This window comes from Mustela erminea, chromosome 4 (assembly GCF_009829155.1).
Source record: "Mustela erminea isolate mMusErm1 chromosome 4, mMusErm1.Pri, whole genome shotgun sequence".
In the NCBI taxonomy this organism is placed as follows: Eukaryota; Metazoa; Chordata; class Mammalia; order Carnivora; family Mustelidae; genus Mustela; species Mustela erminea.
In genome coordinates, this window is record NC_045617.1 from 10,238,088 (window position 1) to 10,265,306 (window position 27,219).

General features: G+C 42.9%; 1 protein-coding gene across 8 annotated transcripts in view; it reads right to left on the reverse strand.

Moving 5' to 3' along the window:
* The window catches only part of ARID1B (AT-rich interaction domain 1B), a 440,654-nt gene that overhangs the window by 116,662 nt on the left and 296,773 nt on the right, over positions 1-27,219 (reverse strand). For all 8 annotated transcript variants that reach the window (XM_032338637.1, XM_032338633.1, XM_032338636.1 and 5 more), the window contains one exon: positions 9,034-9,277. In XM_032338637.1, the coding sequence (XP_032194528.1) occupies positions 9,034-9,277 (244 nt within the window). The remainder of the gene's footprint in view (positions 1-9,033; positions 9,278-27,219) is intronic.

The following is a 27,219-nucleotide window of genomic DNA, read 5'->3' on the forward strand; positions in this document are numbered from 1 at the left end:
CAAGGTCACATTCTTGGCATTCAGCTATATGCATTTAATGTAGTTTGCAAGTACAAACTCCTATGTCACTTTCTGTTTGGAAGGGAGAATATCAACATTAACAATCCCTGGTTATATCATTTATAAACATGCAGATGTGAATTATTAAAGATTAATGCATTTTAGGATTGGTGTCGGCATTCCGTTTGTCTCATGCCGAAACCAATTCTGTTCTTCATTAGTCAATGACAACCCATATCACCCTGTTATGGAAGAGAAATCAAAGGTGCAAGGGTGTGAGCTGAGAGTAAGTGATGAAACTGATTAGTAAGAGACTTAACAGCTATAATCAATCAACACATCATCATAATCCTGGCTCCAGGGTTATGGGAACAGAGAGAAATAAACATAACACCCACCATAAAACGGTTCTGTTCCTTTCACAACTGGTATCTATTCCATATAGAAAATATGGTAACACAGATCAGAAGTTTGTGAAATCAGCTTTAGGGGCATCTTGACTTTTACGTACTATTCATTCTATCATTTTCCAAAATGCGTAGTCAAATGATTTGGGAAACTTTTACTTCCAGGCTAAGATTAGTTCACAAAAGCTCTGGTCCTCTCCATTCCGATTCCTTGCTCCCCATGAAGACACAGAACAGCGCAGGTCAATGCCAATGGCATTTCACTGGTCGCAGCGCACTGCTGATTCAAGGAGCAACACTCAGTTAAGCCCAAGTTTAGAGGGCAGACAGTCTGCTCAGCTCAAGAACTGAAATCAGTCAACAGGGTGACTGAAGCACTTCTTCTGTGAGCAGTGTAAAAAAATAATGGAGAAGCGGGCGTGGACTGCCAGATCAGTCACCTCTAATCTTACAGAGCGGTAAGGAGACACAAAATACTACCCTGGTGACATAGGCTTTTTCATGTTTTCGTATGCAGAAGACCAAAGAAAGGCAATGGAAACCGAGGAGAGTTTAAACTGAATTGCAGAACTTAATTTTAACTGAGAGGGGGAGCAAAACCACCTGGAAACGTGTATTTTGAGAAAATCTTCATGTTCTCTTATTTCTGAATGTGGGAGGAGTGCAAGAGGTTTAATTTGAAACTGATTGGGAATGGAAGAGTTGAAAAAATTTCTGCTTTTCCCCAATTACCAGGATACCTGACTTGGTCAGGAGGGGCCTCAAAAGGAAAAGTGTAGCTCAGAACCAGGGGCCAGTTGTTTCAAAGGCAAGGGTCTGGCGGCAGGTCAGCAGTGGGGAGCCTGCCCTCTAGAAATAGCAGGAGAATACCCAGGACATCCACAAAGTGCTGAGTCTCTAAAGGGGAAGGCTCCAGTACCTAAGCCCTATAGAGATGCAATCCCGTCTCTCTCAAAGACAAAATATATTGTTGCTTTCTTAAATGCTGCTAAGCATCATTTGGAATGGATCTGAAATTACTGTTTTATATAACATACAAATAGTTTACTTTGTAAGGGGAAAAAAAAAATACTGGCTGAAGTTCTCCACGGTTTGTAGAACTGCTGAATTGATGTTTTCCAGGCTGCCACAGATTAAAAACACGGATGTATCAATGGCATTTTGTGTTTAAGGATTTTTTTTTTCCTGCTCAGCTTGCCAATAAGCAGCACGCATCTTCCTTGCAACAAGCTGTTGCAGGATTTCCACTTCGACAGAAGCCAAAAAGGAGCACTTGATAGATGTTTTAAAATAAGATTACCAGGTAGGGAGACTGTGCAAGCTTTCAAGTAAAAATGTGTCATTCCCTGCAGTGCCATCCCTGAGAAGCTCCTGATGGGACCATGACAGGAAACTGGTTTGGAACCACTTACACAGAGTGAAATAAACTCAGAATTTTACCCTGAGTTTTAAGCAAAGACAAACTAAAAAGTAGAAAATTTCCTTATTTAGGATGGGTTAGGCTTTCAGTCCTAACAGCTCTAAAAATCCAAGGGGAATGGATTTAAAAAAATCCAGAGATATGGCTTGCACCCTCCGGTGTTCATTTTATAGGTACTAATCTTGACAAATTAGACCAGGAACTATCATTTCCTCTCACTAAAATCCTTCCTGTTCACTCCAGCCTATGACTAACTCCTAAATGCAATTCATTTTTCTCTTTCCCATTATAGCATCCTTCCAGAATCTGCTTGTCTGAATGTCAAATTAAGCAAGAAAATTAGTTTTTTGACCAGAGTATCTTCTTGTTTGTGTCTGCAGCTCACAGACATCTTCGCTCTCACTTGGCTAAGTGGAGGGTAGAAGCAGGTGAGGGTGACATAGGCTATACCACAATGCTGCCCCCGAAGAGTCATTTTCCATATTTAATGGAGTATGTGCCACCCTTTCTGGAATTCATTCTTTTAGGATCTGAGATCTTCCTGAGGGGTACAAATTCATTAGGACTGGTTGGTGTGCCAGATGCATCGCTCACCACCCAGGCACTGACATGATAATGCTTCAGAGAATAAGGCTTAAAGGTAAAGTAACCGGTGCTTTAAGAGAGTGAAAGGGCTATCCCTGGCAAACCAATTCTACAGGCTCTTAAAACCCGGGATCCTTCTCAAAGGACAGCAGCTGAAGGTATTTGCTGGGTCTGAGTCTACACAGGTCAAGGGGCACAGAGGGCCTGTGGGGGCGGGGTGTGCACCCCTGGGAGGCTCCCAGAAGAAGCTGCGTCCTGGGGGGCCATGTGCAGAGGTGACCCTGGGGACATGCTCCAGCTAACTGCACAGAAAGGGAAAGGAGAGCTTCTAGAGGAGGGAAGGCATGAAGAGCTAAAGATGGGAGCAATGAGGGCCGCTCCAGAAAGATGAATGAAAGACTTCGCTCCGCCTCGCCCGCCTCGGTCACGGTCTCTCACTCTCAAGCAGCCCTGACCCACAGCATCTCACGTGCGCTTTCTCTGTCTCACGTGCTCACTCTTCCGTCTGGCAGTCAGGCTGGGGAGGGGCAATGTGGGAAGGGAGACCTCAAACAGCAAGGCACATAAAACTTAAAGAGAGAGTTTTACTTTCATATTTGAAGAAATTTTATCTCTGTTTAGGATGGGGTCTTTGACTGGTCTCATAGCAAACACGTGGGATGAAGCCAGAAGGAATGGCGATGAAAGCAAGTATGTATTCATCGGGATCCAACGTGAATCCAGAGATTTGTATCTTTGGTCATAGCCTGCTATAATCAATGGCCCTTCTGCTGTCAGATGAAAGATGAAAGGGTCTTAACTCCACCTAAAACTGGACTTGGTGCAGATGCCAATTCCAAAAGAAAAGAAAGGATTAGGAAAATCTATTCAAAGATTTACAGTTACTATCCTTAGATCTCTGTTAACCAAACTAATGAATATTCTCAGCAGTCTGAACATTTGAAGTTTTTATAAAAATGTTTATCTGGAGCGCCTGGGTGGCTCAGTGGGTTAAAGCCTCTGCCTTTGGCTTGGGTCATGATCTCGGGGTCCTGGGATCGAGTCCCGCGTCGGACTCTCTGCTCAGCAGGGAGCCTGCTTCCCCCCTCTCTCTCTGCCTGCCTTTCTGCCTACTTGTGATCTCTCTGTCAAATAAACAAATAAAATCTTAAAATAAAAAAAAGTTTATCGGGCTATGAACAGTTAATTTTTGCCTGCCCATCACCACTCCCCACTGTATGTTCCCCCTTCTTAATATTTAAACACTGTTGCTGCTTACAGCACATGGAGGAAAAAGCTGACAAAAGCCTTTGGCCAATAAAATAAAAATTAAAAAAAAGTTGGGCTTATTTACATTTTTGCTTTGTTGGTAAACTGGCATGGTTGGCTCTGGAGGCAAGACAAGTGAAATTAACACCCACTAAATCTTCTGGCAACAGCAATGCATTCTGATGTGCTGTGTCAGCTTCACTACGTGTTAGGACGAATGAGGCCCAGTGTAAGACCTACACAATACATTCAAGACCCAATCGTTTATTTTCCTAAACCCAAGGTAAATAACTCTAGGATGTGAGCCAGTAAGCAGCAAAAGTACAACGGGATCATTTATTAGAAGGAAACCACGTGTCTAACATCAGACCTTTCAAATCAATTGCACCCGACATGAGATTTGCCTGATTTAAATGTGTATATACATGCATACTACCAACTGGAAGGATGAAGATATTTCACTGCTGTCTCTAAATATAAATACACCAATACAAAGAGGAGGGAGAAACGAAGACAAAAAGTAAAAACAAGAAAATGTATCATGGCACCGGGGGAATGTAGAACGTATACATTTTGCTTCTCCGACGCTGGTTTACACTGAACGACCAGGGCTGAAATTCTTCAACTTCTAACTATAGACTGCTGCAGGGCTGGAGCCCAATAATGTGCAAACAAAGGGAGAATCCATGTGGCTACTCACCATAGAAAATCTCCATCCTGCTTTTCAAAAGAACGCAGGAAGGAAAAGCCCCACTGAGCTAGGGATGTGCCAGGGCCGATGCGGTGCCAGCGTGCATCACAGTAGTTGTTCCCATGACACTCACAATGTTTGTGAGGCAGCAGGATAGGAGGGCAAATTTGCAGTGGGTGGAGAAATGGTTTAACAGGCAAGAAACAGATTCAGCCATTCGGGATGCTTTCCTGGGCTTTTGTTTATCTACCTCTGTGATAGTTCTCATTAACTGTCAATTTCATTTACCAGGATAGAGATGGAGAAAAATGATTGCTCTTTTTTTTTTTTTTTTTTTTTTTTACAAACACTGGGAGGCCAACAGTAGGAAGAAGCTCCCACAACAGTTTGGCTTTACCCCATCGCAGCTATCGGCTACACACCAGCTGCGCATTTTAACAATGACTTGCCAGAAAGACAATGATTGAAAGAGTCAATCTGTGACACACGGAGAGGCAGGAGCAAACTAGAGCGGGAGGTAATGGGAGAGAAGTGAGGTCAGAAGAAAAAAGTTAGTGCTGGGAACAAGAGGAAGGAAAGGGGAGAAAAGAAAACACAGGATTACAGACAGAAGAAAAGCGGGATGGAAATTCCAAGCAGACGTTTCTAAAGCGGCAGTTAGAGGTCTCCTGCCCTGGGCAGGATATCAGGCGATCGCCACCTGATACCCGTACTTCACCAGGACAGACTTAGAAGCAAATACCGAACATCAGATCTAATGTATGGATTCACAAAACTCCAAGATGAGGACCAGGGATGGGAAAAGGAAAAGAAGAGACTACTTAATGGGCCTAATTATTCTCTAGGGGAAGGTATCTTTGCATTTGGTTAAATAAAAAAAGAACCATGAACTTCATGACCATCTCTAAAACATGGTTTTGTTTTTAAAGATTTTATTTATTTATCTGACAGACAGAGATCACAGGTAGGCAGAGAGGCAGGCAGAGAGAGGAGGAGCAGGCTCCCTGCTGAGCAGAGAGCCCGACACGGGGCTCGATCCCAGGACCCTGAGATCATGACCTGAGCCGAAGGCAGACACTGAGCCACCCAGGCGCCCCTAGAACATGGTTTTATTACCTATGACCAAGTTCACACAAATACATTAAAAAAACAAAACAAAACAAAACAAAACAAGGGTATATAGGCAATGTGGAGGGAAAGAGAAGACCAAAATGTTTTTCAACAAAAACCTGAATGATTTTTAACAAATCCCCTTCAGATAATAACATATAAGTCTTATGATGAGCATTATCCAAAACCGATGTCTGAACATCCCTGGGTTCAGCTTTGGGGACAGAGGAGGAGAAACAGGTAGCATCTGGATGTAAGCCATGGAGGATGACCACCAAGTGGTCCAAGGCAAGCATGCGGATAGAGGTATGACTCCTCTGTATGAATTAAAAAATGGCACGTCTTCCCACAGGAGAGTAGCCTGAATTTCACCCTCATTTACCTTACCCCTCTGGGCCATGTCATTGTTCAGTGAGCAACCTGTTCGACTGTGCCTGGCCTCTAATAAGATGGTACTGATCAATTAGTTGATGCTGTATTGATACATGCAAAAGTGTGAGAAATAACCCTGGATTTTAAATTACCTCTATTGTTAAACTATATACCAGACTGCCTGCCCATCACATCACACAACGATCAATTTGCCTATGATCTCAATGAAGCAAGGGTATAGATTCTTGTTTTCCCTTTGTGTTCTGGTCTCCCCTGGACCTTCTCAGGTCTAATCCCCAAGAAGATCAATCACTAAACTACATCCTTTTTTTTTTTTTTTTTTCTTTTTTAAGTTAGGAGAAACATGGATTCAACTTTGTGAAACCACATATTGTGCGTTCATGGATAGCTCGAAGGCAGTCCTACTGAGTGACTTCAGTAAACACAGCAAGTCATCACCGGAAACTTTACATGCGTGTCTTCTGCACTGTACTAGAACACCACAGGATTAAGAATCCGAGGACTCGCTGCCCAAACCAACTGTGCTGCTCTGGACAGTCATCAGGGGGGCAAGCCTAGATCTAGGTCCCAGGCAGTATTAACCGTAACCACAAGAGCGAACACGCGCTGAGTGCTCACCCCTCGCCCGCTTTAGGTGCATTCGTACACCCAAACTTTACAGGAACCCTAAGACAGGTGGTTATTACCTTTAGAAATGCAGAAACTGAGGCACGGAGAGGCTCAGAGGCTTGTCCAAGGTTACAGAGCGAGGAAGCGAGAACCAGTAAGAGGAGGTGCGAGCAGAGGATTATAAAAGTCCGTCCTGCTGAAATATTACCGCGATTCCACCCAGGAGAGAAGACAACACGTGCCGAAACCGCTGACCACATTTCCCAGGTCACTCCTCTCACAACACGAATACGAAAGAAACGTTCCATTTGCTGTGCTCTCCTCCACGGTGCTCAACAAACACGGCTGCGGATCTACCTGAGGAGCGTTTCCCCGCAGATGGACCCCGCACTGCGTCGGTCACCCCTTCCCCGGACCAGGCAGACAGCGAGGGGCCGCCTGGCGTGGCAGGAGAAGTAAAAATGGCGGCCCTGGGCAGTTCGCATTTCTGATCAGAGTTTAAAAACAAACTGATGCTTTAAACATTTCCAAGGAACCTGAGAACCCTCTACTAAAAACTTCCTTTCCCAGGAAGCGGGCACAGAATCCTATTCCGGCCCCCACCTGGGGGTACCCTAAGCGTCAGGCCTCCAAGGCGTCTTCCGGGAGCAGCCAGGGCCTGCGCATGCGCACGACGGAACACAGCCGCGCGCCCGGAAGCCACCGCCCCGCCGAGCCGCCTTCTCCAGGGACTGTGCCCTCCTGCGACCCAAGGGGGATCTTTTCTTGCGGGGTGTGTTCTATCCACATCAAAACCCGAAGGGTGAAACGGACGCTTCAAGATCCCCAGCGGAATGATAAACGTATATGTGCAATTCATCAGACTGTGAATTACACATATCAGGAATTTAAAAAAACTACAGTATCTTTATACCTCAGAAAAGTTTTCTTTGAAGTTATTGAGAAAAGCGCTTTCGACCCAATTTAGAAAGCAGTGCTTTCTTGCTCGACCAATACGGTAGCTTACATGACTTTCCTATGTTTAGGTAGGCGATGCTTCAGAAACCATCTCTTAACCAAACACTGCCTCAGGAATTCTGAAATATAGAGTATTCATAGCTTTAAAAATGTTAAAAGCAGATAAATCGAGGTTTTACTACAATCTCTGTAAGCACAAACATTATTGAAAGAAAGGTTAACATCGAAACGTGCTAAATTATGGCTGTTATCTAAAATATGGATGAATCTTAGAAACAAAGTATTTAGTTAAAAAAGTAAATTCTAGGAGACCATTTATAGTACGAAGGGGGTAACCGCATTTCCTTTTGTGCCAAGAACCTTCCTAGTCTATGCCTGCTGTCCCATGATTATTAACAGCAACCCTCCCTGCCCCCAGGCTGTCTCAGCTCTGGTGAAAAACGATACATTCTAAGCATATTTCTATAAATACGCTTCTCTAAATCTCAAAACTAAATAAAACTAATGATACATACTATGAATTTTTATACTAGATTCTTGGGGGAAAAAACCCAAAAAAGAATAAAAATATTCAGAGAGTATTTGAGGCAGGGGAGAGGAAGAAGTCTGAAGGTAAGGGACGAACACAATAACACCAGTGATACTCCAATTCTTAAACTGGACAGGGGGGCTTATGAGTATTCTTTGAAAGTTATGTCTCATGGTTAGCATGTTCTATATGTTTATATACATATATTTATATATAAAACATCCCATCATAAGCATTTTTTAAACATGAAAGAAATAAAATGGTAAGAAGGGATAAAACTACCATGTATGCTTTCAAGAGAACAGAGTAAATTACTGGCAAATTTATCAGCAATTTAATATTAGTTCTAATGGATTAGTAAGCGGCATTTTCTGGCAGGTGCTTAGATCATGTTAGCAAAAGTTAGAAGGGAAAAAATTATATTCAGTTTGTTAATACAAGAAATGGGTGATGTTGACCTAAGAAAGCTGGACGTGACAGACAGACAGACAAGCCTATGTACACGATAAAGGAAACAGAAGATACAGAAGCAGTAAGACCACTGAAATACGAATGCCAAGAGTTAACTGGAACGTGAACTCCTCCTATCGAAATCAAAAGGTCCGTTTTCTGTCAGTAACAAGGACTCGAATGTGTGCAGGCCAAGTAAAATGCAGGTGAGTATCAGCACGAAACACAGGCTACCAACGATCTGCCATGGCATAAATTGAACAGAACCGTACAAACTGGGGCCAATCCTTGCGCACAGTCTCACCTCGGTGGCACTTACCAACAGAGCATCTTTGTGAACAGAATCATTACAAAACATGCTGAGAACAAATAATTTTCTAGCGTGGGGTCAATGTCCAAACCAAAAATATCAAAGTAACTGGTGATTTTACTGAGTGTTTATATTCATTAGCTGGGTATCTTTAGGAACTGGAACTCTCAAATGCTTTGGTGACAATTCAGTTATGCTTCTAATCCACGGTCTCATCACCAGGTTTTCCAACAGTAAGAAAGCAGTGGTGTGCATGTCGCTTTTGACGAACACCAGGTCTGTTTCTACCACACAGTAAAATAGCAATGACTGAGCAGTGAATACCTGGAATACTAGCAGGAGAAATCGGGCCAGATCGGGACTGGTTGCTGCCCACAGGAGAGCCGACGGGAGAAGGCGATGGGCCCCCAGGGATGCTGGAGAGATGGGGGGATGCGTGTGGAGAGAAAGGTGACTGAGCCGGGTTGCTCTGATCCCCTTGGCTGCTCGTGGATCCAGACGCACTGACTGCTGAGCTCAGAGTTGCCTCCGTTCCCGTGGGGAGGTCATCGATGGAGCCAGACAGGTCCTGAGAAAGACAGAAATACCGTATATTTATGGAGTAACACATTCAGATGCGTACCTGACCAAAAACCTACTTAAAAGTCGTAACAGTGCCCCTTTCAGAGACAGTTTTTCTAGATAAAGCCCAAAATTCAGAGCATGGCTACTTGTTATTAGAAGCTTTCAGGGGATCTCTTGTGAGTTGAACCCTAAAATCTGTTCCGGCCCCAAAAAGTAAAGTTGTACCTCTCTTTCATAAAGCCATCCGACGGCTTTCCTTTAAGCTGCCAGCACCTAGTCCAACACACCTGTTCAAAGAGTCATAGGAAAGAGCACTTGAGGTGGTGACTTACCATCTGAATGGAATGGTGGCTTCAACAGACTGAAAACCACTGTTCTGGATCCTTCTACTTAGAGTCAACATTGAAGGACTGTTTGAATTTCAAGCTATAATATTCTAATGGAACAGCATTTATTTATTTATTTGTTTGAGAGAGTGTGTGTAAGTGAGTAGGGGAGGGGCAGAGGGAGAGGAAGAGAGAGGGAATCTTAAGCAGACTCTGGTGAGCATGGAGCCCAACCTGGGGCCTGATCTCACGACGTTGAGACAAAATTAAGAGTCAGACTTTCCACTGACTGAGCCACCCAAGCACCCCCTAGAGCAGCAAAATTTTAACCAGACCTTGTGAGGAGAAATTCTTGCATTCTAAGTAACTATAAGTGCCATTATAATAAAACAGTGATATGTATATTTTTATATGATATTGTGAAAATAAATCCCTTTGAGGTTATGTTGGCAGAAATGAATCCTTATGTCATATCTTACTTCTTTATAACAATTTTAAGCAAAACAAACAATTTTTAGTGCCAACTAATTTGTCCATTAATACCCTGTAAGGCAGTTATTAAAATCACCCTTTGACAGATACAGAAACTGCAACTCAGCTAGTCCGTTACTTTTGAAGCTGACCCCACTGAGGACAGAACCATCTGCTAAAGGGGACGAAGGGAGGCTGAGGGAGGAGAAAGGAGAATGTAGTCTTCTGCACCCTCGTCAGAATGAAAGGAGAGACTTTAGCTTGGCCTTCCTCAGTACTGTGGCACCAGGGCCCAGAATGGGACCCCGCCAGCGGGCGCTCGGTCAGCCAGGTCACTAAGACGCTCCCAGGTCACGAAGTGCCCGCAGATCCAGGCAGGGCCTGGAGCTAGTGCTGGCTGGGCTCGAAAGGCTGAGCTGCAGTATGAAATTATTTGTCTTGATGATCTAGGACTAAATGCTGCAGAATGGATCAGAAATGCTGGGTGATGTTATTGTCTACCAAGCATATTCAGTTCTAATTTATACCCTCGACTCATTCAACTTTATTAATGTTTAATTTTACCTCACTGCTTATTACTGGGACTTCTAAAAACTAGGGCTTGGAAAACTGGTGGAGGTAGATGCTTAGGATCTAAAGAACAAATCTAGACCAGCAAATACAAAAGGGAGCAGGTATAGCACAGCTGGTTACAGCTCTTCAGGGCCCCCACAAATGTCACAAAGCAAACTCAGGATGAGGATCCCAGTCTCCTGCAAAGTATATCTGTTAACCATCTGCTATATCATATAATTAACTTTTTTTTATAGCAAAATTGCCAGTGATTAAAAAAATACGTTCTAAATAGCTATGTAAACCTCACAAAAATGAATGCCACAGAAAAACAAAAATTTCTTATGCTAGGAAGAGTGACATCTAAGTAGAGAGTACTCTTAAATGTCATATAACTGTCCTTATGAATAATGAACATAACAGTACCAGCGTAGACTGAACCCATCACCACTAGAGAAAAAGTATCATTAGATTTCCAAAATGAAATATGGGCAAACGGAATCCTATTTTCAGAATTCAGAGAAAAAATATATATAGACCTTTCTACACAGGGCACACAAGTTGTGTGATTTTGCACATATTCCGCTGGTAAAACACTGTATTTGACTTGATTACCGGGTTCAACAATAGTTCGATTCAGACTTGGAACCGGACACAGCTTTTGCGAAGCAGGGTCAGAAACAGAGGGAGGTTATTAAGCAAGTGACATGCTATGTACAGCGTAGAAAATACTCACTTCAGAAATCAAGGCAATTATCTGAGTTTCTAGAAACAACACTGAAGCTAGCAGAGTGTACATCTGCACAGACACTGACTTGCTGAAAGAGAAAACAGAGCAAGTTCCAGCAGGTCCTGCCCCGCCTCCCCAGGCAGACAGCTGACTGCTTGCGTGCACAGCCTCAGGGCCAGGATGGGTGCAGGGGTGTGGAAGAGTGGCTGGGGTCCTGGGTAATTCTTTAAATCCCTGCTCCCGAGGCATTCCTTTCCTAGGCTGATGTAACCAATTCATAGAAGTGCAGAGGGACCTCTGGCCGGGGGCTCAAACTGGACCCTGCCTATTTTTGCTCTGCCCATCAGCCGAAGAATGACCGAAGAAAAAAGTCAAAGGTAATTTCAGTGTCTGTAACATTTTACTGGAACATTCCTTTAATGTATGGCCCATAGCTGTTTGGGGGGTACAACAGAGACTGACAGAGACCCGGGGCCCACAAAGTTTAAAATATTTGGGGCCCTTTCGGAAAAAGTGTGCCAACCCGATTCAGGGAGCTACAGTATTTGTGGAATGGCCTCTCCTGCCTTCGCCTGTTCCTGTTCCTTGGGGTGAAGAAGAGAGACAGGCCTCCGCTGAACTGTGTGGTGACACAGTGCCTAGAAGGAACTGCAGAAGCTTCCCCAAGAACAGGGACTGACCGCATGTCCGCATCCACTGGGAAAACAGTGAATGGGAGCCAGAGAGAACTGCGCTCTCTTTGAAGACCCCTGAATAACCCAGAGAACCCCCAGCGAGGCTGGCTGGTGGGCCCCAGGTACTGGCGCACTCTCTTAATACCTAACGCATGTGCATCACTAATAAACAAAAGGTCAATCAGACAAGAATCAGTCGGGAGCGGGGGACAGGATTTGATGCTTCTTTAGAGAAAAAGAAATTGGTAGATAACTAGATATAAAACCATTATCTTTTATTATACTACATATGGGATTAAGCAGAAAAGACATAGATCCGATTTTTTAACACATCATTATTTGAAGTTAAATAATCTTATGCAAATCTTTCTTCATTAAAAAAAAAATTACTTAGAAATTTGTAAAATTCTCCGCACGACCTATAAATTCCTTCCCTGTCCTCCCTTAAAATTCCAAGTTATGGTTGAACAAGTGACACGCATGGGTGTTAAGAAGGCTTCATTCAAGCTGCAAAAGCATGAAAAACATTTCTGTTATTCAACAAGCTGATCGAGGAAGTACCAAGAGAAAAATATAAAAACGGCGGCTTTCTTAGTGTTCACATGTCATCAGAATTTCAGCGCTGACTAGACCTCAGTGTAACAGAAGAGTAATAAAAAGATATAATTTCTATATTACTATGATACATACACGTAACTTTTATATGTAAATTATAGAGAAATATTCCCGCCCTGCAGACACTCGGGGTATCCATATGTACAGCTATCTTAAAACATGTTAATAAAAGAAGTTCAACAGTGGTTTAAACATTCAGCCTAGTTAACAAAGAAGCTCTGTAACTAATACTCCTCTAGAGGACAATTTAGTCAGCAGGGCACCAACTCTATTCTTCTTTTATAAGTACTATCAGATCTATGATGCCTGGAAAGAACAGAAAGACCTTACTGCATCTCATTCTAACCAAGGCACCTTCAAGCTACAGTGCTTCCATTTATCTTGCTGGAAAGCTGGCAGGTAAGGTAATTGCAGGGAGGACTCTTTTAAGGGGCTGGAGTCCCCCTGTCCCACAGCATTCCTGGCATCTTTCCTTTGTGTTGATGGAGTGACTGCTGAGGCAATGACTTCCCGGGCTCATACACAGTAAATTCAGAATTTTGCCAGGACAGTCCGAATTGGTAAAATCTTGCTCTTAGGTTGGGTTTTTGGTATCTGATAGCACTCGGGATATTTAATATTTTCTAGCACACCAAAAATAATATAACTTCTACTGTCAATGGCTAATTTATTTTTGGAAAAATCAATGCCTTACAAAAGAAAAGCTTGTTTTCCTTTAAAATTTGATTTAAATGAAAGTTTCCTGCTAAGACCTTCCCTCCATAAACCATCCTCTCTCCCCCCTCTGCCCATGTAAAATTTTCATTCTAATCCAAGTGACAAGTACAAGAGATTTCACTGCACTTGGAATGAAATGCCACCGGGGAGCAATAACAATCCTATCAAGACTCTGACAAGAGAAACACTTATGAATTAACATAGACCACAAATATGTTCCTGATTCAATACAGTGGGACAGGGAGGGGAAGGGCAGGGACAGAGGGAGGGATATGGGAATATGCTGGGAAGGAGGAGCCCAGGAAGAGTTTTTAGAGACCTACCTATATGCAGAACAGACATACGACATTATAAATATTCTCTCTCATGTCTACATATTATCCATGATCCTCCCTAGAAATACCGTTGGCATATTCTGACTTACTACATCGAGAGGCGTCTTTGGTTTGGGTGGAATTCAGTTTATCTAGGAAGTTAGCTTCCTCAAGGATAAATTCCATCCATCCTGGTGATGCCTTACTGTCAAAGACCTGGGAATAAGTCAGAAAATCTTACTCCCTTGTTTAATTAAACAAGTGGGTTTTTACAAAAGCAAATCACCTCCGAAATACTCTAAGCTGTGGTCCTCAGTACAATTAGCAGGTGGCACGGGCTCCATCTCTGACGGAGCACGGCAGAGCGGCACACACATTCGGGCATCTCCCGCTCAGAAGTGCCCCAGGAGAGCACAAGGATAAACACTGAATTAGAAACAGAGAAGATATTTCAATCAATGAGACCAGTTCACGTCTCTTGTTTAAGGATTTTAATAGGATACAGTTAATGATTTCTCAGTGTGACTTCCCATGGGTTTGACGCACAGGTTCAAATGCCAGTGCAATGGTCTTTTAAAAAAAAAGTCAGTCATCTTCAAAAGCAGGAATCGTGTCTCTTCTCCGTTTTAGAATATTGAGTATAAAATTCAGGCAGGCATTTTTTTCTTCTTCTCTCTCCAGCTAGACCCTAACTTTCTTAGGGACCGTGTTGATTCCTTGTGCCAGGTGTGGTGCTAGAGAGAGGATGGCTTTCACCGGTTGCTGGTGAACGCGCCACTGAATGGACGGGCTCCGTGGCACCATACCAAGTAAGCCAGCGCGGGCAAGTCTTTCTAAATATTCACCATAGATGCTCTAGTGAAAACTACTGACTTCACTATTAAAATTTAGCAACGAGTTCTCAGCCCTCTGTCTCCAGTTGGTGTCCCTGAGCTAACCACCCCCGGCCTCATTAGATGCTTAGTTCTTTAGAAAATTGATACTTCACACACAGTGAAATCACTTCATACCTTCCAACCCTATTTCAAAACTATCATTTTGGACATGTGGTACAAATACACCTTGAAACAGATATTAGAATTGAGTCAGTAATTGGACTGACATAGACACAAAAGGAAAAAACCTCACAGTGACTCTGTTCACTCTCTATGATGTGAGCGGGTTTCTTTTCCGCAAAAGCCCGTGTGCAGCCCACCAAAGTCCCTGCTGCTTTCATTTGTCTAGACAGCAAATGAGTTAAAAGCTTAGGCTTCCTGTCTCAACGAATAAAAAAATGCAAAGGCACAGAAAAACAGAATCCATGAAAAAAAAAAATCCTTCAAAGCAGTAATTTTTAGGCTCTAAAAGCATCTTCTTTCCAAGTTATATATATCACTTTCTATTTAAACATGTCCAAATAACAAATATTTATCTCTTCATTGTATGTGACAATATATACAACACATAGCCTTAAGATGTATGAGGCCAACTGGAAAAAAAAAGTGTTTGATGTTAATTTAAACATAGTCACAAGCTCCACAAACGACAAACCCCTAGCCAAAGCCAAGGATAAATGCAAAGAAAATTCATGAGTCAAAATTCATTGTAATGATATAGCCAAGAACCGCTTTCCTTTTCTCAAGCCAAGATTCCATTACGGGTAACTCTCATTTTAATGGGACATTTATAGGGTAATCAACTACACTGATACTTCACAAAAGCAGGATTCAGAGTTAAGCACGGTATCATAAGCAAAAATAGTTAAAATGGTCATATTTCCTTTGATTTTTAAAAAACAGCACCTAAAATAGAAGCTAGCCCCAGAGGTCCTTGGGTTAGAACTCCTGATATGAAATGTGCTGCCGTTCTAAATTTAGACGTGGTAAACAGTTTAAGTATGAAATATGCATCATGTAAGGGAATTTTTTTTTTTTTTTCCACTGCAGAAGCCCCAAGGGGATCCTAAATTATTCTCAGTTTTTGAACTCTGCCCAGGGAGATTCTCTGTTCTCCCACTATTAACAACAGTCTCAAGATGTTATGTAGGCCAGGAAGAACAACAAACAGACCCTCAACGCAGTATGGGCAGTCTTGAACTTAAAAATTATTCAGTAAGAAAATGTATTTATGGTCTTCTTTTCCCTGTATGGAATTTGGGATTCACTTTCATCTGGAAATAACATCATCCCGCTTGGTTCCACTCCCAGGATTTTTCTCACAAATGATAACGATAATGAACATAATCATCATGATTTTTTAGCAACAACTGTGACTACCATTGACTTCGCATCTTCTAAGAACCAGAGATATTATGTATATTTTCTTATCTGATGAAACTACAGCATCTTATTAGCTCCCAATCTCTTGTTCCTACCAAAATGTTTTTTTAACTGATTTCATTGTCCAGCATAGTCAAGAGCCTCCAGATCCTCCCTAATCCAAGCCAAAGCCCAACTCAGCGCTGAAAACGTTCAACAAGCTCATGTGAGTCAAGGCCGCCCTTTCATTATTCCGAGAGCAATGGTATCTTAAAGACAACGTTTATTAATACAAAAGACGGACTACCGGTGTGATTAAATCTACACGATAGGGGCGCCTGGGTGGCTCAGTGGGTTAAGCCGCTGCCTTCGGCTCAGGTCATGATCTCAGGGTCCTGGGATCAAGGCCCACATCGGGTTCTCTGCTCAGCAGGGAGCCTGCTTCCCTCTCTCTCTATCTGCCTGCCTCTCTGCCTCCTTGTGATCTCTGCCTGTCAAATAAATAAATAAAATCTTTAAAAAAAAAATCTACACGATAAAGGGAGGATAATGAATAATTTGGGGAGAGATTTTGTCCTGAGGCCCACCCTATCTAAGGTCTGCAGATGGGGCTGGGGGGTGGGTGGGTGGGTGGAGATGGGAAAAAGGTAGAAGGCAGATTTTACACGTGAATGACATTTGCTATTTAAACGCTGGCCTATACTGGGATCCGGAGACTTCAATGTCCCCTTCTCATGGAGTCTCAAGGAAAAGAGACAGCAGAACGGATGTATTCTCAAGGAAGGAAGGAATTTTGTGATGGAGAGCTGCATTGGTAAGAGAATGGACCACAGGCCTGGGGGTCCTCCGCCGGCACACGGTGGCCCAGGACCTGCTGTCTGAGGTGGGTCCAGACCAGGAGTGACCATGCGCCCTTTGGGCGAGGGGTGGGCAGGAGACCGGAGGCGGAGAGAACACTGCGGAAAGGCAAGAGCTCTGGGAGGGACGCCCCCTGCAGGAGCAGAGAGGAGAGTGCGCGGGGAGGCTGAGAAAGAAAGGCCGGGGGAAGGCCGGTGAGGGCAGCTGCGGACCACCTCGGGCTGCCGATGCCAAGCAACTCGGGCTTGCATTTTTTGGAGCCAGGAAGCCAACGGAGGTCTATTACCAGAGAAGGAAAAGGAATGGAAAAAAATGTTAAAACATTTTGAAGAAAAAAAAAATCATGGTTTCAAGTGTTTATGAACAAAGACCTTCACAACATGATTAAAATTACAGGTACCACTAAGAAGGTGTAAAAAAAAGTTTTTCAAGATCTGTGTATCTTAGCATTATATAAAATTTAACAAATAAAGGGACAACAGCAATGGCGGCAAATGCCTGCATGACTAGAGTCCAGGTCAGTGAGGGGTAAGTCTTCTAGACTGTGGGAATCCTGGGGGTCTCCACACTCCCCCATTTCAGTTCTGCGTAACAACCAATGGAGAAATGAGGGCAAGTATTTACACCTGACCCTTTGAAGAGCACAGCCGTGTCTAAAAACTAATTACGAGTAACATTTGGCTTTAACAGATTTCTATTTTTTACATATCCTACTCTAACACGGTTGGTGACAAGTCCTGAGACACATAGTTTATGGGGGGGTTGGATTCAGCTAGTTATACGCAGGAGGAGGGCCACGGGTTTATAGGTTTGTGCTTTACAAATACCAATGTCAGGTATGAGACTGTGAGGGATGAGTGACCCATGTGCTTTGAAAGCAAATTGACAAACTAACAAGATCTATAAATATGTAAGATTTAGAGTTTGTCTACTGATACCAGTTTTTATTGCTGAAAGCATATCATAAATCTTTGTAACAGAAAAGCAATCAACACCACCTTTTGCGTCTCTCATGGTAAAAAAAACTACTGTTTATCTTAGAAGTACAATGCTTAGCACGTCGAAATTCTGAAAATAAAACTTAAAAACAAAAAGGCATGAACCCTCAGGAGACATTTATTTCTTCAGTACACAGCAAGGAAATACTTTAAAATGGTAAGACCTATAGGAACTGCGAATAAATTAACAACTTGGAAAAAACAAAACAGAAAAACACCCAACTCACAAATAGTACTCAGTCTACACGGAACAAAGGGAAGTTTTACTTACACAATACAAAAATTTCTTTATTCTGACATTTTCCCTTCCCATGAACCATATGAACACCCATGCTTGCTTTAATCCCTCCCTGGATTTTCAAAAACTTTTTATTCTGAAGTGACTTGAGACATACGAAAGTGGCGAAGTGCGGGGTGTTCTTCTGAGCCCTGCCCCCGGGCTCCCCCATGTTAACACTGTATGTAACCAAGGCACATTTATCCTTCAATTTTTGTGTGTTTGGTGTTTTCTCATGACGAGGCCAACACTATAGATCCTGGGGAAGAATATCACAGACGTGAAGTGCCTTTTACGAGGCATCCTATCAGAGGGTGACAGAAAACGTGACTTGTGAGAATGATGTCGCCTCTGATCCCGTGGTTAAGGTGTCGTCTGCCCAATTTCTCTACAGCCACGTTACTCTTCCCCTTTCTACACCCTATTCACAAGAAGCGAGTCACTAAGTCCAGCCCATGCCTAAAGGAGGGGAATTAAGCTCTACCTCCTAGATGCGTGTCAAAGAATTTGGGGCTGCATGTCAAAACTGCACAGAATAAGTAAATGTGTGGGTGGATGTAGCTGAAGCAATAAAAATACCCTATTTCTCCTTCAAGTTCTGCCCACTATTTTAGCATTTATCAGTGGCCCCTGTGTGCAGCAACGTGATCTAATGTTGATTTTCTCTTTCCTTCGTTCCTTCTACATTTACTATTTGGAATTCTTCTGTAAGGAAGGACAGTCCTTTCTCCATTAGTTTTTGCATGGTCGAGGCAGTTACTTCTCTTATATACGCCTTCCGGTGTAACTAAACTTCCTCTAAACTCTTAACAAAAATAAAATAAAAAGAACCTCAATAAGTGAAATAAAACTTCCAACTTTGGTTTCATAATTAAAAAACATTGGAGAGAGAAAAACATGCACTTTGTGCTTTTCCAGACACAGCTCGCCGGAGTGCAAGTTAGTATAACCACCCCGGACGATTTGTAAGCACACTGTGAAGCGAAGGCGCACCGTCTAATGACCCGGGAAGTCCCCGAGTAAGTGCGTACTCTGGCACATGTACACAAGGAGATGTACACACGCAGAGAAACAGAGTTTCAGTTGTAACAACAGAAACTGGAGACAAACTAATTCCGGCAATAGGAATTAGAGACGTATTCAGAAAACAGGGTACTACACAGCAGTGAGACTGAATGAGCTAGAGTTAAAAATACTTATATGAAGCTTACAAGTAATGCCGATGGAAAGCAAACCAAAAACCCCAGTGCAGTAACAGGTAATCAGTGGAGGAGAACAGAGACGACAAGGCAACAGAGTAGGGAACCAGCCACAGGATAGTAGAAAGGCGGACAGTCCTTGCAGCAGCGGTACGCAGAGCCGGGAAGAGCCATGGGGCGGGGGGCGGGGGTCGGGGGGCAGCACTGCTGGGTCAGAGGGGACATGGAAGCAGGAGAAGAGAGGCTGTCACAGGACTGTCACAGTCCTCCCTCCCTCCCTTCACGATAGCCGCCATGCTGCCAGGGATGGCCTCTAAAGCCCGAGCAACCTGGCCTAACCAGAAATGAGCCTTCGTACTCTTTGCTTGGGGAAGCCCAACTTCCCTCCAAGGGCCATCCCTTCCCTCGTCGGTGAGGCCACTCTGCCATGGCCACCAGCTCGGGCTGCACGGCGGCTTCCCTGGGGGTGGCGAGCTACACCTACCTACTGCAGAACTTCCGAGGGTGGGTTTCGATGAACGGACAGCGTGTGCCACACGGGAACTCTGGCGTAAGAGGACTTAACTGCAAAGCCCCACTTTGCTACTACTAAGTGACCGGGTGACATACTTAACCTTTTTGTGCTTTGCATATCTATAAACTGGGGAAAATCCTAGTAGTACCTGCCTAAGAGAGCTTTGAGAATTAAAGAGAATTTTTTAAAAAGATTTTATTTTACAGAGAGAGAGAGAGAGAGTGCACAAGCAGGGCAGAGGAAAAGGAGAGGCAGGCATCCCACTGAGCAGGGAGCCCAATGCAGGGCTGGAGCCCTGGGGCCATGACCAGAGCCGAGGGCAGATTCTTTACCAACTGAGCCACCCAGGCGTCCCTTAAAGGAGAAACCACAGGTAAGAGGATGGGTGCAGTAGGAGCCCAGGGAGCGTGAGCTGTGGTGACTGTGAGCCACCGGGAGAGGCAGGAGACAGCCTGAACGGTGCTCATCGGGGGTCCAGGGAGCAGTGAGGTCCCGGGGACGCTGGAATAGTGAAGGAGAAGAGGGCAGGGCCTCCTCCCCACCTTCCTCATCCCACTGGGTAATGACAAGGGCTCTCCAGACCTAAAACCAAATCCAGTAAGAGGCAGGAACTGGGTTTTAAAATGAAAGCCCCCGAAGTAGTAACCAAAAGAGAAGGGAAATTCTGTATGGAAGAGGCAGTTCTTCTCATTTCTCAGGTGCCCTGGCTGGATCAGTCATTCCGAGCTCTCTGACGAGTGAGACAAGGACCGCCTGCACTCGGTTCATGAATACAGACTTCCTCTGAGATGTCTAACCAATATTTTACTATCAGAAAGTGACTGATATTTTACTATCAGAAAGTGACTCACAAGAGAATAATTAAAAAAAAAAACCACCCATAATGACTCACTATTGAAGAATTACCAATAGCACAGTGCTAGCACAGAGAGATGAGCCTCCTTCAGGAGAAAGGGCTGGCGTGAAGGGGTCTGAAGCGAGGGGCCATCCGTGATCAGCTGTGGGCAAGACAACTTAATCTTTTATTCAGTCACCAAGTGGGGATTATCATGTTTATTTTGTCAGTGGGTCAATATAATGAATAAAGCAAATGGTAAGGAAACTGTGAAGGACATCACCTTTAAAACAAGATGATTTCCTGATGCTAAGTTATATGTTACACACAGGATTCAAATTACTCCTGCTTAAAGAATAAGTTAAAAATAGAATTAACGAGGCCACATCAGCTCAAATTCCAATTTCCTTCTTTTGAATGATTACCTCCTCTTCAAACAATTATGCCAAAATATCTATAAACGACTTATTTCTTAAGTATTTACAGATACATTAAAATTATCTCATTAAAAATAGAAAGAACTAGTTGAGTGGCTTCCATAGAAAAGAAAGCTGGAATTTTCGTATTTTCACAGAAATTATTTTTAAGACTTCTGAGTTAATTTAGGCAAAGAGTAGAGCATCCAGAATTTGTTTTTTTGTTGTTGTTGTTGTTGTTGTTTTTTAAACAAGATGAGCTGGACTACATTATAGATGGAAATGTTTTGTGAAGGTTATTTTTATATTTTAAAATGAAATACAACACATTCACTACCTCCCTCAAAAGCCAAACTTAAAACATGAATTTTTCCTGGTTCAGTTACGATTCGCAGACTTAGATAAGAGGTTTCCAAAATGAGTCCTTTTCCCTCCAGGTGCGGGGGCAGCTGGTCACTTACCACCTCCAGTGGCGGCTCTCAAGTGCAATTTTACATGATAATTTTTCCTGAGAGCATAGAACCATCTTATAACCTATTACTTCAAAAACTGCTTCTCAAAAGGAGGTGGTCATAAACCTATTCAGGGTTTCATAGAGAAACCTGCAAATGCCAATAATGCTGGGGGCGAGACCACTGCCTCTACTGCCTGTCTCACGGAGGGTAGCGGCCTACGGGCGGTCTGGAAGTCCGGCCTGTGCAGCCTCAAACACGTGGCCTCTCCGCAGAGCCATGAAGGTGCCCTCGTTCACTGGGGTTACTGAGCCTCGTGCTTATGGGTAAGGATCCCGTCACTTGAAACACGTGCCAGGGCCCACAAGGAGAAGGAGCAGTTTTCTCTGACGGGCCCTGTGGCCCGCTGCTAGCCCCCCCAAAGCCAGCGTAAACAGATTAAGACACAGGATTCTGAACGGCGGGAGAGCAAAACTCACAATGCCTCCGCCTTCTAAAACCTCCAAGAAGGGAAGGGGCACTTCAGTAACCTGATGTGCAGGCCTAATTCCTCTTTTATCCCAGTAAATCGTAAGTTTTGAAATAAAATTGGACTTAAACTCTAGTCATCAATCTGTAGATCCCTGGAAAGTGCTGTAAAGTCTTCTAAATCGCTACATCATTATTTGCCTCCTGTAATGAAACTTGCTTTTTAAGGCATTCAATTGATGTTAGTTGGTTGGGGACTTTTTTTGTTTTTGACCTTCATATTATATCAGACAGTGATGCTTGCGGATGCAGTTCATGGCGGTTACAAAGAATCTGGGCCCTGGGACCACGCAGCCCTGCTTGACCCCACCCTTCTTTTGTAAATTCCACCAACTCTGGCCCATAACTGAGCCCCCCAAGCTCCCACCGCTCATCCGTAGGTCGAGCGTGCGGGAATGATAAAGGGAACCGGCTCAGGGTGTTGATGGGTGAGTCAAAGGAGTTGCCACACATAGAGCACTAAGCATGCTGCCCACCCACCAGGTAATGCTTGCTAAGTACCCACAAGAAGGTGGGCTCACAGTCATAAGGGAGCCGTCAAAGTCATGAACTCTGGAGCAAGAACAGTGTGAAATCCAGTCTTGGGCGCATCACTTCCTGCACCCAATCTTGGGCAACATATTTAACCTCACAGAGCCTCCTATCCACCATTCCCCCAAATAGGGAAAAGAATCCCATACGCTGCAGCGGCTCAATAACCAGTTGCTGTCTATATGAGGCCAACATACACACAGAAACATGCACACGTTTCAGACACATGGTTTGCTTTTTAACACTCTTTGTAATCTAAATCCCATTTTGAGACCAGAATAAAGAATTTGCAAATGACTTCTAGAAAATCATCTCACTTAAGAAACAGGATGAGTAAATAGTGGCATGAATGCATCCTTCCATTCTTTGTAACAAATATTTACCAGATAATTATGTACCAGGCAAACAGTTATGCTGACAATCAATATTAGATTAAGTAAATAACCTTTGGCACTTTAGAATGTAGCGTTACCGATGATAAACATGCACGTGGACAAGGGGTTGGAAAAGGTCATCAGGCCAGGCTGTGGAGTGGTGGTTCAGTGCTTTGCTCCGTTACTTCCTAGTGGTGTAGACCAGGCAAGTGGATTAACATCCTCATGCCTCAGTTTCACCACCTATAAAATGGATCTCTGTCTCAAAGATGTGGAGAGAATTGAGCTTAAAGAATCTATTTAATAAATATTAGCCATCATAATCTTTATTATATCACATAGTATGGGGATAAATTAGAAAAAAAAAAACAAGAAAACTAGATGTTAAGATGGCAAAAAAAGTTAGAAGCCACCTAATTGTCAACTTAGTAGTGAGTTACTGAAAATGTATAACAATTATTAAAAATATATATTAAAAGTGTAATTTTTATAGAAGAGACTATTGAGTAAAATCAGGTAACAGTAAAAGACATGATCTACTTGATGTAAAATACATGAATACATACGCATTTATGTGTATATATAAAATATGCCTGTGTACCTTTTCTAATGTCTAAGAAGTATCAGCTAATGCTCAATACAACTTTTCTTAAATTTTATTTATTTATTTGACAGAGAGAAAGAGAGAGAGAGAGACAGCTAGAGAGGGAACATAAGCAGGGGGAGTGGGAAATGGGAGAAGCAGGTCCCCACTGAGCAGGAAGCCCAAGGCGGGGCCGGATCCCAGAACCCTGGCATCCCTACCTGGGCTGAAGGCAGCTGCTTAACTGACAGGCCACTCAGGCACCCCGATGCTCAACAAAATGTTAGCAGTGGTTATTTTAGGTGATCAAATACGGGAGAATTTTTTCTTTCTTCTTTATACTTGAGCAGATATCACTTTAAAAAATGGTGAAGCTTTTTTTGCAAAAGAAATTAAACAAAAGGGGATCCTAGAGATCTGAACAGTCTTTCACACAGAGCCACAACAATAATTAACAAAGTATTAATTTATGCCCACTCTAAGGCAAATGACACATGAACTTTAAAAAAGGTCCATTCAAAAACTGGGTAACAGCTGAATAGTAATAGCATGAAATCATACCAGTATTTTCAGAATAGATGTGAAAACAACGCAAATGTATATGGTAAGGAGATGAAAGACCAAGTTGGACGAATAAATTATGCTCCTATGCATAGTTTCCACATTTTTTGGGCTCAGATTTTTTTTTTAAGATTTTATTTATTTATTTGACAGACAGACATCACAAGCAGGCAGAGAGGCAGGCAGAGAGAGAGGAAGGGAAGCAGGCTCCCTGCTGAGCAGAGAGCCCGATGTGGGACTCGATCCCAGGACCCTGAGATCATGACCTGAGCCAAAGGCAGAGGCTTTAACCCACTGAGCCACCCCCAGGTGCCCCTGGGGCTCAGATTTTTTAAAAAGATTTTATTTATTTATTTGAGAGAGAGTGAGTGCACACACATGGGTGTGAGCAGGGAAGGAGCAGAGAGGGACAAGCCGACTCTGTGCTGAACGTGGAGCCCAATGTGGGGCTCGATCCCACAATCCTGAGATCATCACCTGAGCTGAAATCAAAGCTGAATGCTCAACTGACTGGGCCTGTAATCAAGCTAAGATTTTTAACAGAATTTTCCTCATGGTCTCCATTAGCAAGTCTGTACATAGTTGAGCAAGATGGCTGAAGAAAATGATGAAAATCAGATAACAGGTAAGTAAAAAAAGCAATAATATAAAGATTGATTTTAATAGTGTGGACTTTTGATATAGTAGGCCCCAGCCTAACAACATAACCCTCTCAGCAAATACAGACCCAGGTGCTTCTAGGTAAATGGGTCCTACAGAACTTATTCCCCTGCAAGACGGCCATCTTGAACCTGAAGATTCTTGGAAGAAATAGAAGTCACATGTCTCTTGATACTTAAAATGGAATATAAATAGCTACTTTGTCATTGCTGGCAACACTGAAGAAACAGGAGCAATTACAGAAATACTGAATATGCTTCGGACTTCGAATCTCTTACGCTCTGCATAACTCCATACAGCAAACTCCTGTCAAGGGTCTTGTTTTAAGAGTTACATGTTCTAAATTACTGATCTTCCTTACTTCTAAAGAAAATTATAATTTTTAACACAGTTCTCTCTGTGAATAGATGCTTTTAAATTTCCTACTTCATTGGGAAATTGTGGAAGAAAGCAAACAAGGTAGAATAAACAGGTTCTTAAAGTATTCAAAGGCCCCTGAAATAATAATAGCCAGAGTATTATAAAATTCTAACCTGGTGGTTCATTTGTTCTACGGAGCCCACTTTAACTCTCAGAATGAGGACCCACATGAGAGCTTCCAGGGGCGCCATACTGGTCTGTCCCTCAGTTGATAGAACGTGAGAGGACTTCCCGTGACTTGTCCTTGTACAGAACAGACCTCTCTCTCCTTGCCTTCCAGGAGCCTGTCCTCCTCTGAATTTTCCTCAGCTCTCAAGGAGGTACGACATTGTATTAAGGGGTAAAAAAATGGATTTTGGCTCTGAGAATAAACGCAATATATATATATTTAAAACCATGTATATAAAAATTGGTGAAAAGTACTTATGAATTAAATAAAAGAGGAGTGAAGGAAAATGTAAAACTGCAACGAGCCTCGCAATCTGTTAGGAGCTGAACGAGTGCCAGTTTGTGGGCCTCGGGGCTCAGTAGGGTTTCTCTGTACAGTGCCAAACTCCAACAATATTGTTATGGTTAGAAAGGAATTTCTCACAAGAGCTAACAAAGGCAGAAGGTCATAAATAAACCCAGCAGGACTGCCTTGTCAGTTCTCATTATTAGCGCTGCAGGCACTGGCTTTTCTATGGGCTTCTTACAGGTTCATTTAAGTGTAAGAGTTCCTCCTTGAAAATTCACAAACTCATAAATAAAATGGTTCTTAATCCAGCAAACAAAAATCCTTGAAAAGTAAGTAAGAAAATAAGGAAGCGAGTAAATAAATAAAGGACAGAACCACGGCCAAGGGCCGAGCTGGGCCTCGCATTTCCGAGAGCTGAAAGACCGTAGCTCCTAGCCTTCGAACCCCAGCAGTGACCAACAGGACGCTCTGCTTCCTCGCCACGAAAACAGTCCGCAGAAGGCTCTCCGGGCAGGAAATGAGGCCGAGCTCCCAAACTGATGCTGACGTGTGTTATAAACTGAGGGGAGCACAGCTGTGTGATCATTACTGCAATTACGAAGTGACATTTAGTGTGAACTTTATTTTGCTGAAGTTTTTACCTTGTAACCGAAAAAAAGGGGTACAAGTCTATTAACGATAGGGAGGGATGCTGATTTTCAGCCATTAAAACACAGGAACGTATTAGTGGGTCTTTAAAGATGGACACTGCCTGTTACCTAAGCCGGATCTACTACATCTTGGAGCTCTTATCAGTGCCTCTGAATAGAAGATTTAGTTCTGAAATATTTTAAAACTGAGATGCAAATCTCAATTCTTTCTCAATTTTATATTCCTCTAGACCAAGAAGAGCCGAGAACAAGCTTCCGAATTATCCCAATACAGATACTGATTCGAAGGAGAAATGATCTGATAAACTTGATTCCATTTATTAGTAACTCGAAACAATACACTTCCCTTCAACAACAAAAATATATTTTATAGTGTCATCTTTTTCCTTTAAAAAGAAAGAAACAAAAGTGGTATTTTAAAGTAATATAGCTCATTATTCCTAAAAACAGACAAGGAACACTTCAGAAAACACAACAGAAGGTAAAAATCCTCACTAGTGCCACAGCGCAGAGCTAGCCCAATTCTAACATTCTTACCGTACTTCCTTCTGGTCTTTTTTTTTTTTTAAATATTTTATTTATTTATTTGACAGACAGAGATCACAAGTAGGCAGAGAGGCAGTCAGAGAGAGAGAAAGAGAGAGAGAGAGAGGAAAGCAGGATCCCCGCTGAGCAGAGAGCCCGATGTGGGGCTCGATCCCAGGACTCTGGGATCATGACCTGAGCCGAAGGCAGAGGCTTTAACCTACTGAGCCACCCAGGTGCCCCTGGTCCTTTTTTTTTTTTTTAACGTAGAGCACAACAGCTGATCTTTAAGCTTGATATGTATGCAAAACCAAGTTAGGTACCAAGTGACCTACTTGCCACCTTCTATCAAGAAAGTGAACCTTTTGTTTCCCAAATGATTTTCAGGTTTATAATTTCTGTGTCTTTTTAATATAACTATAAATTTTAAAAATTACAATTAGTACTCCACATCCTCCTCCTTCAGCGACCA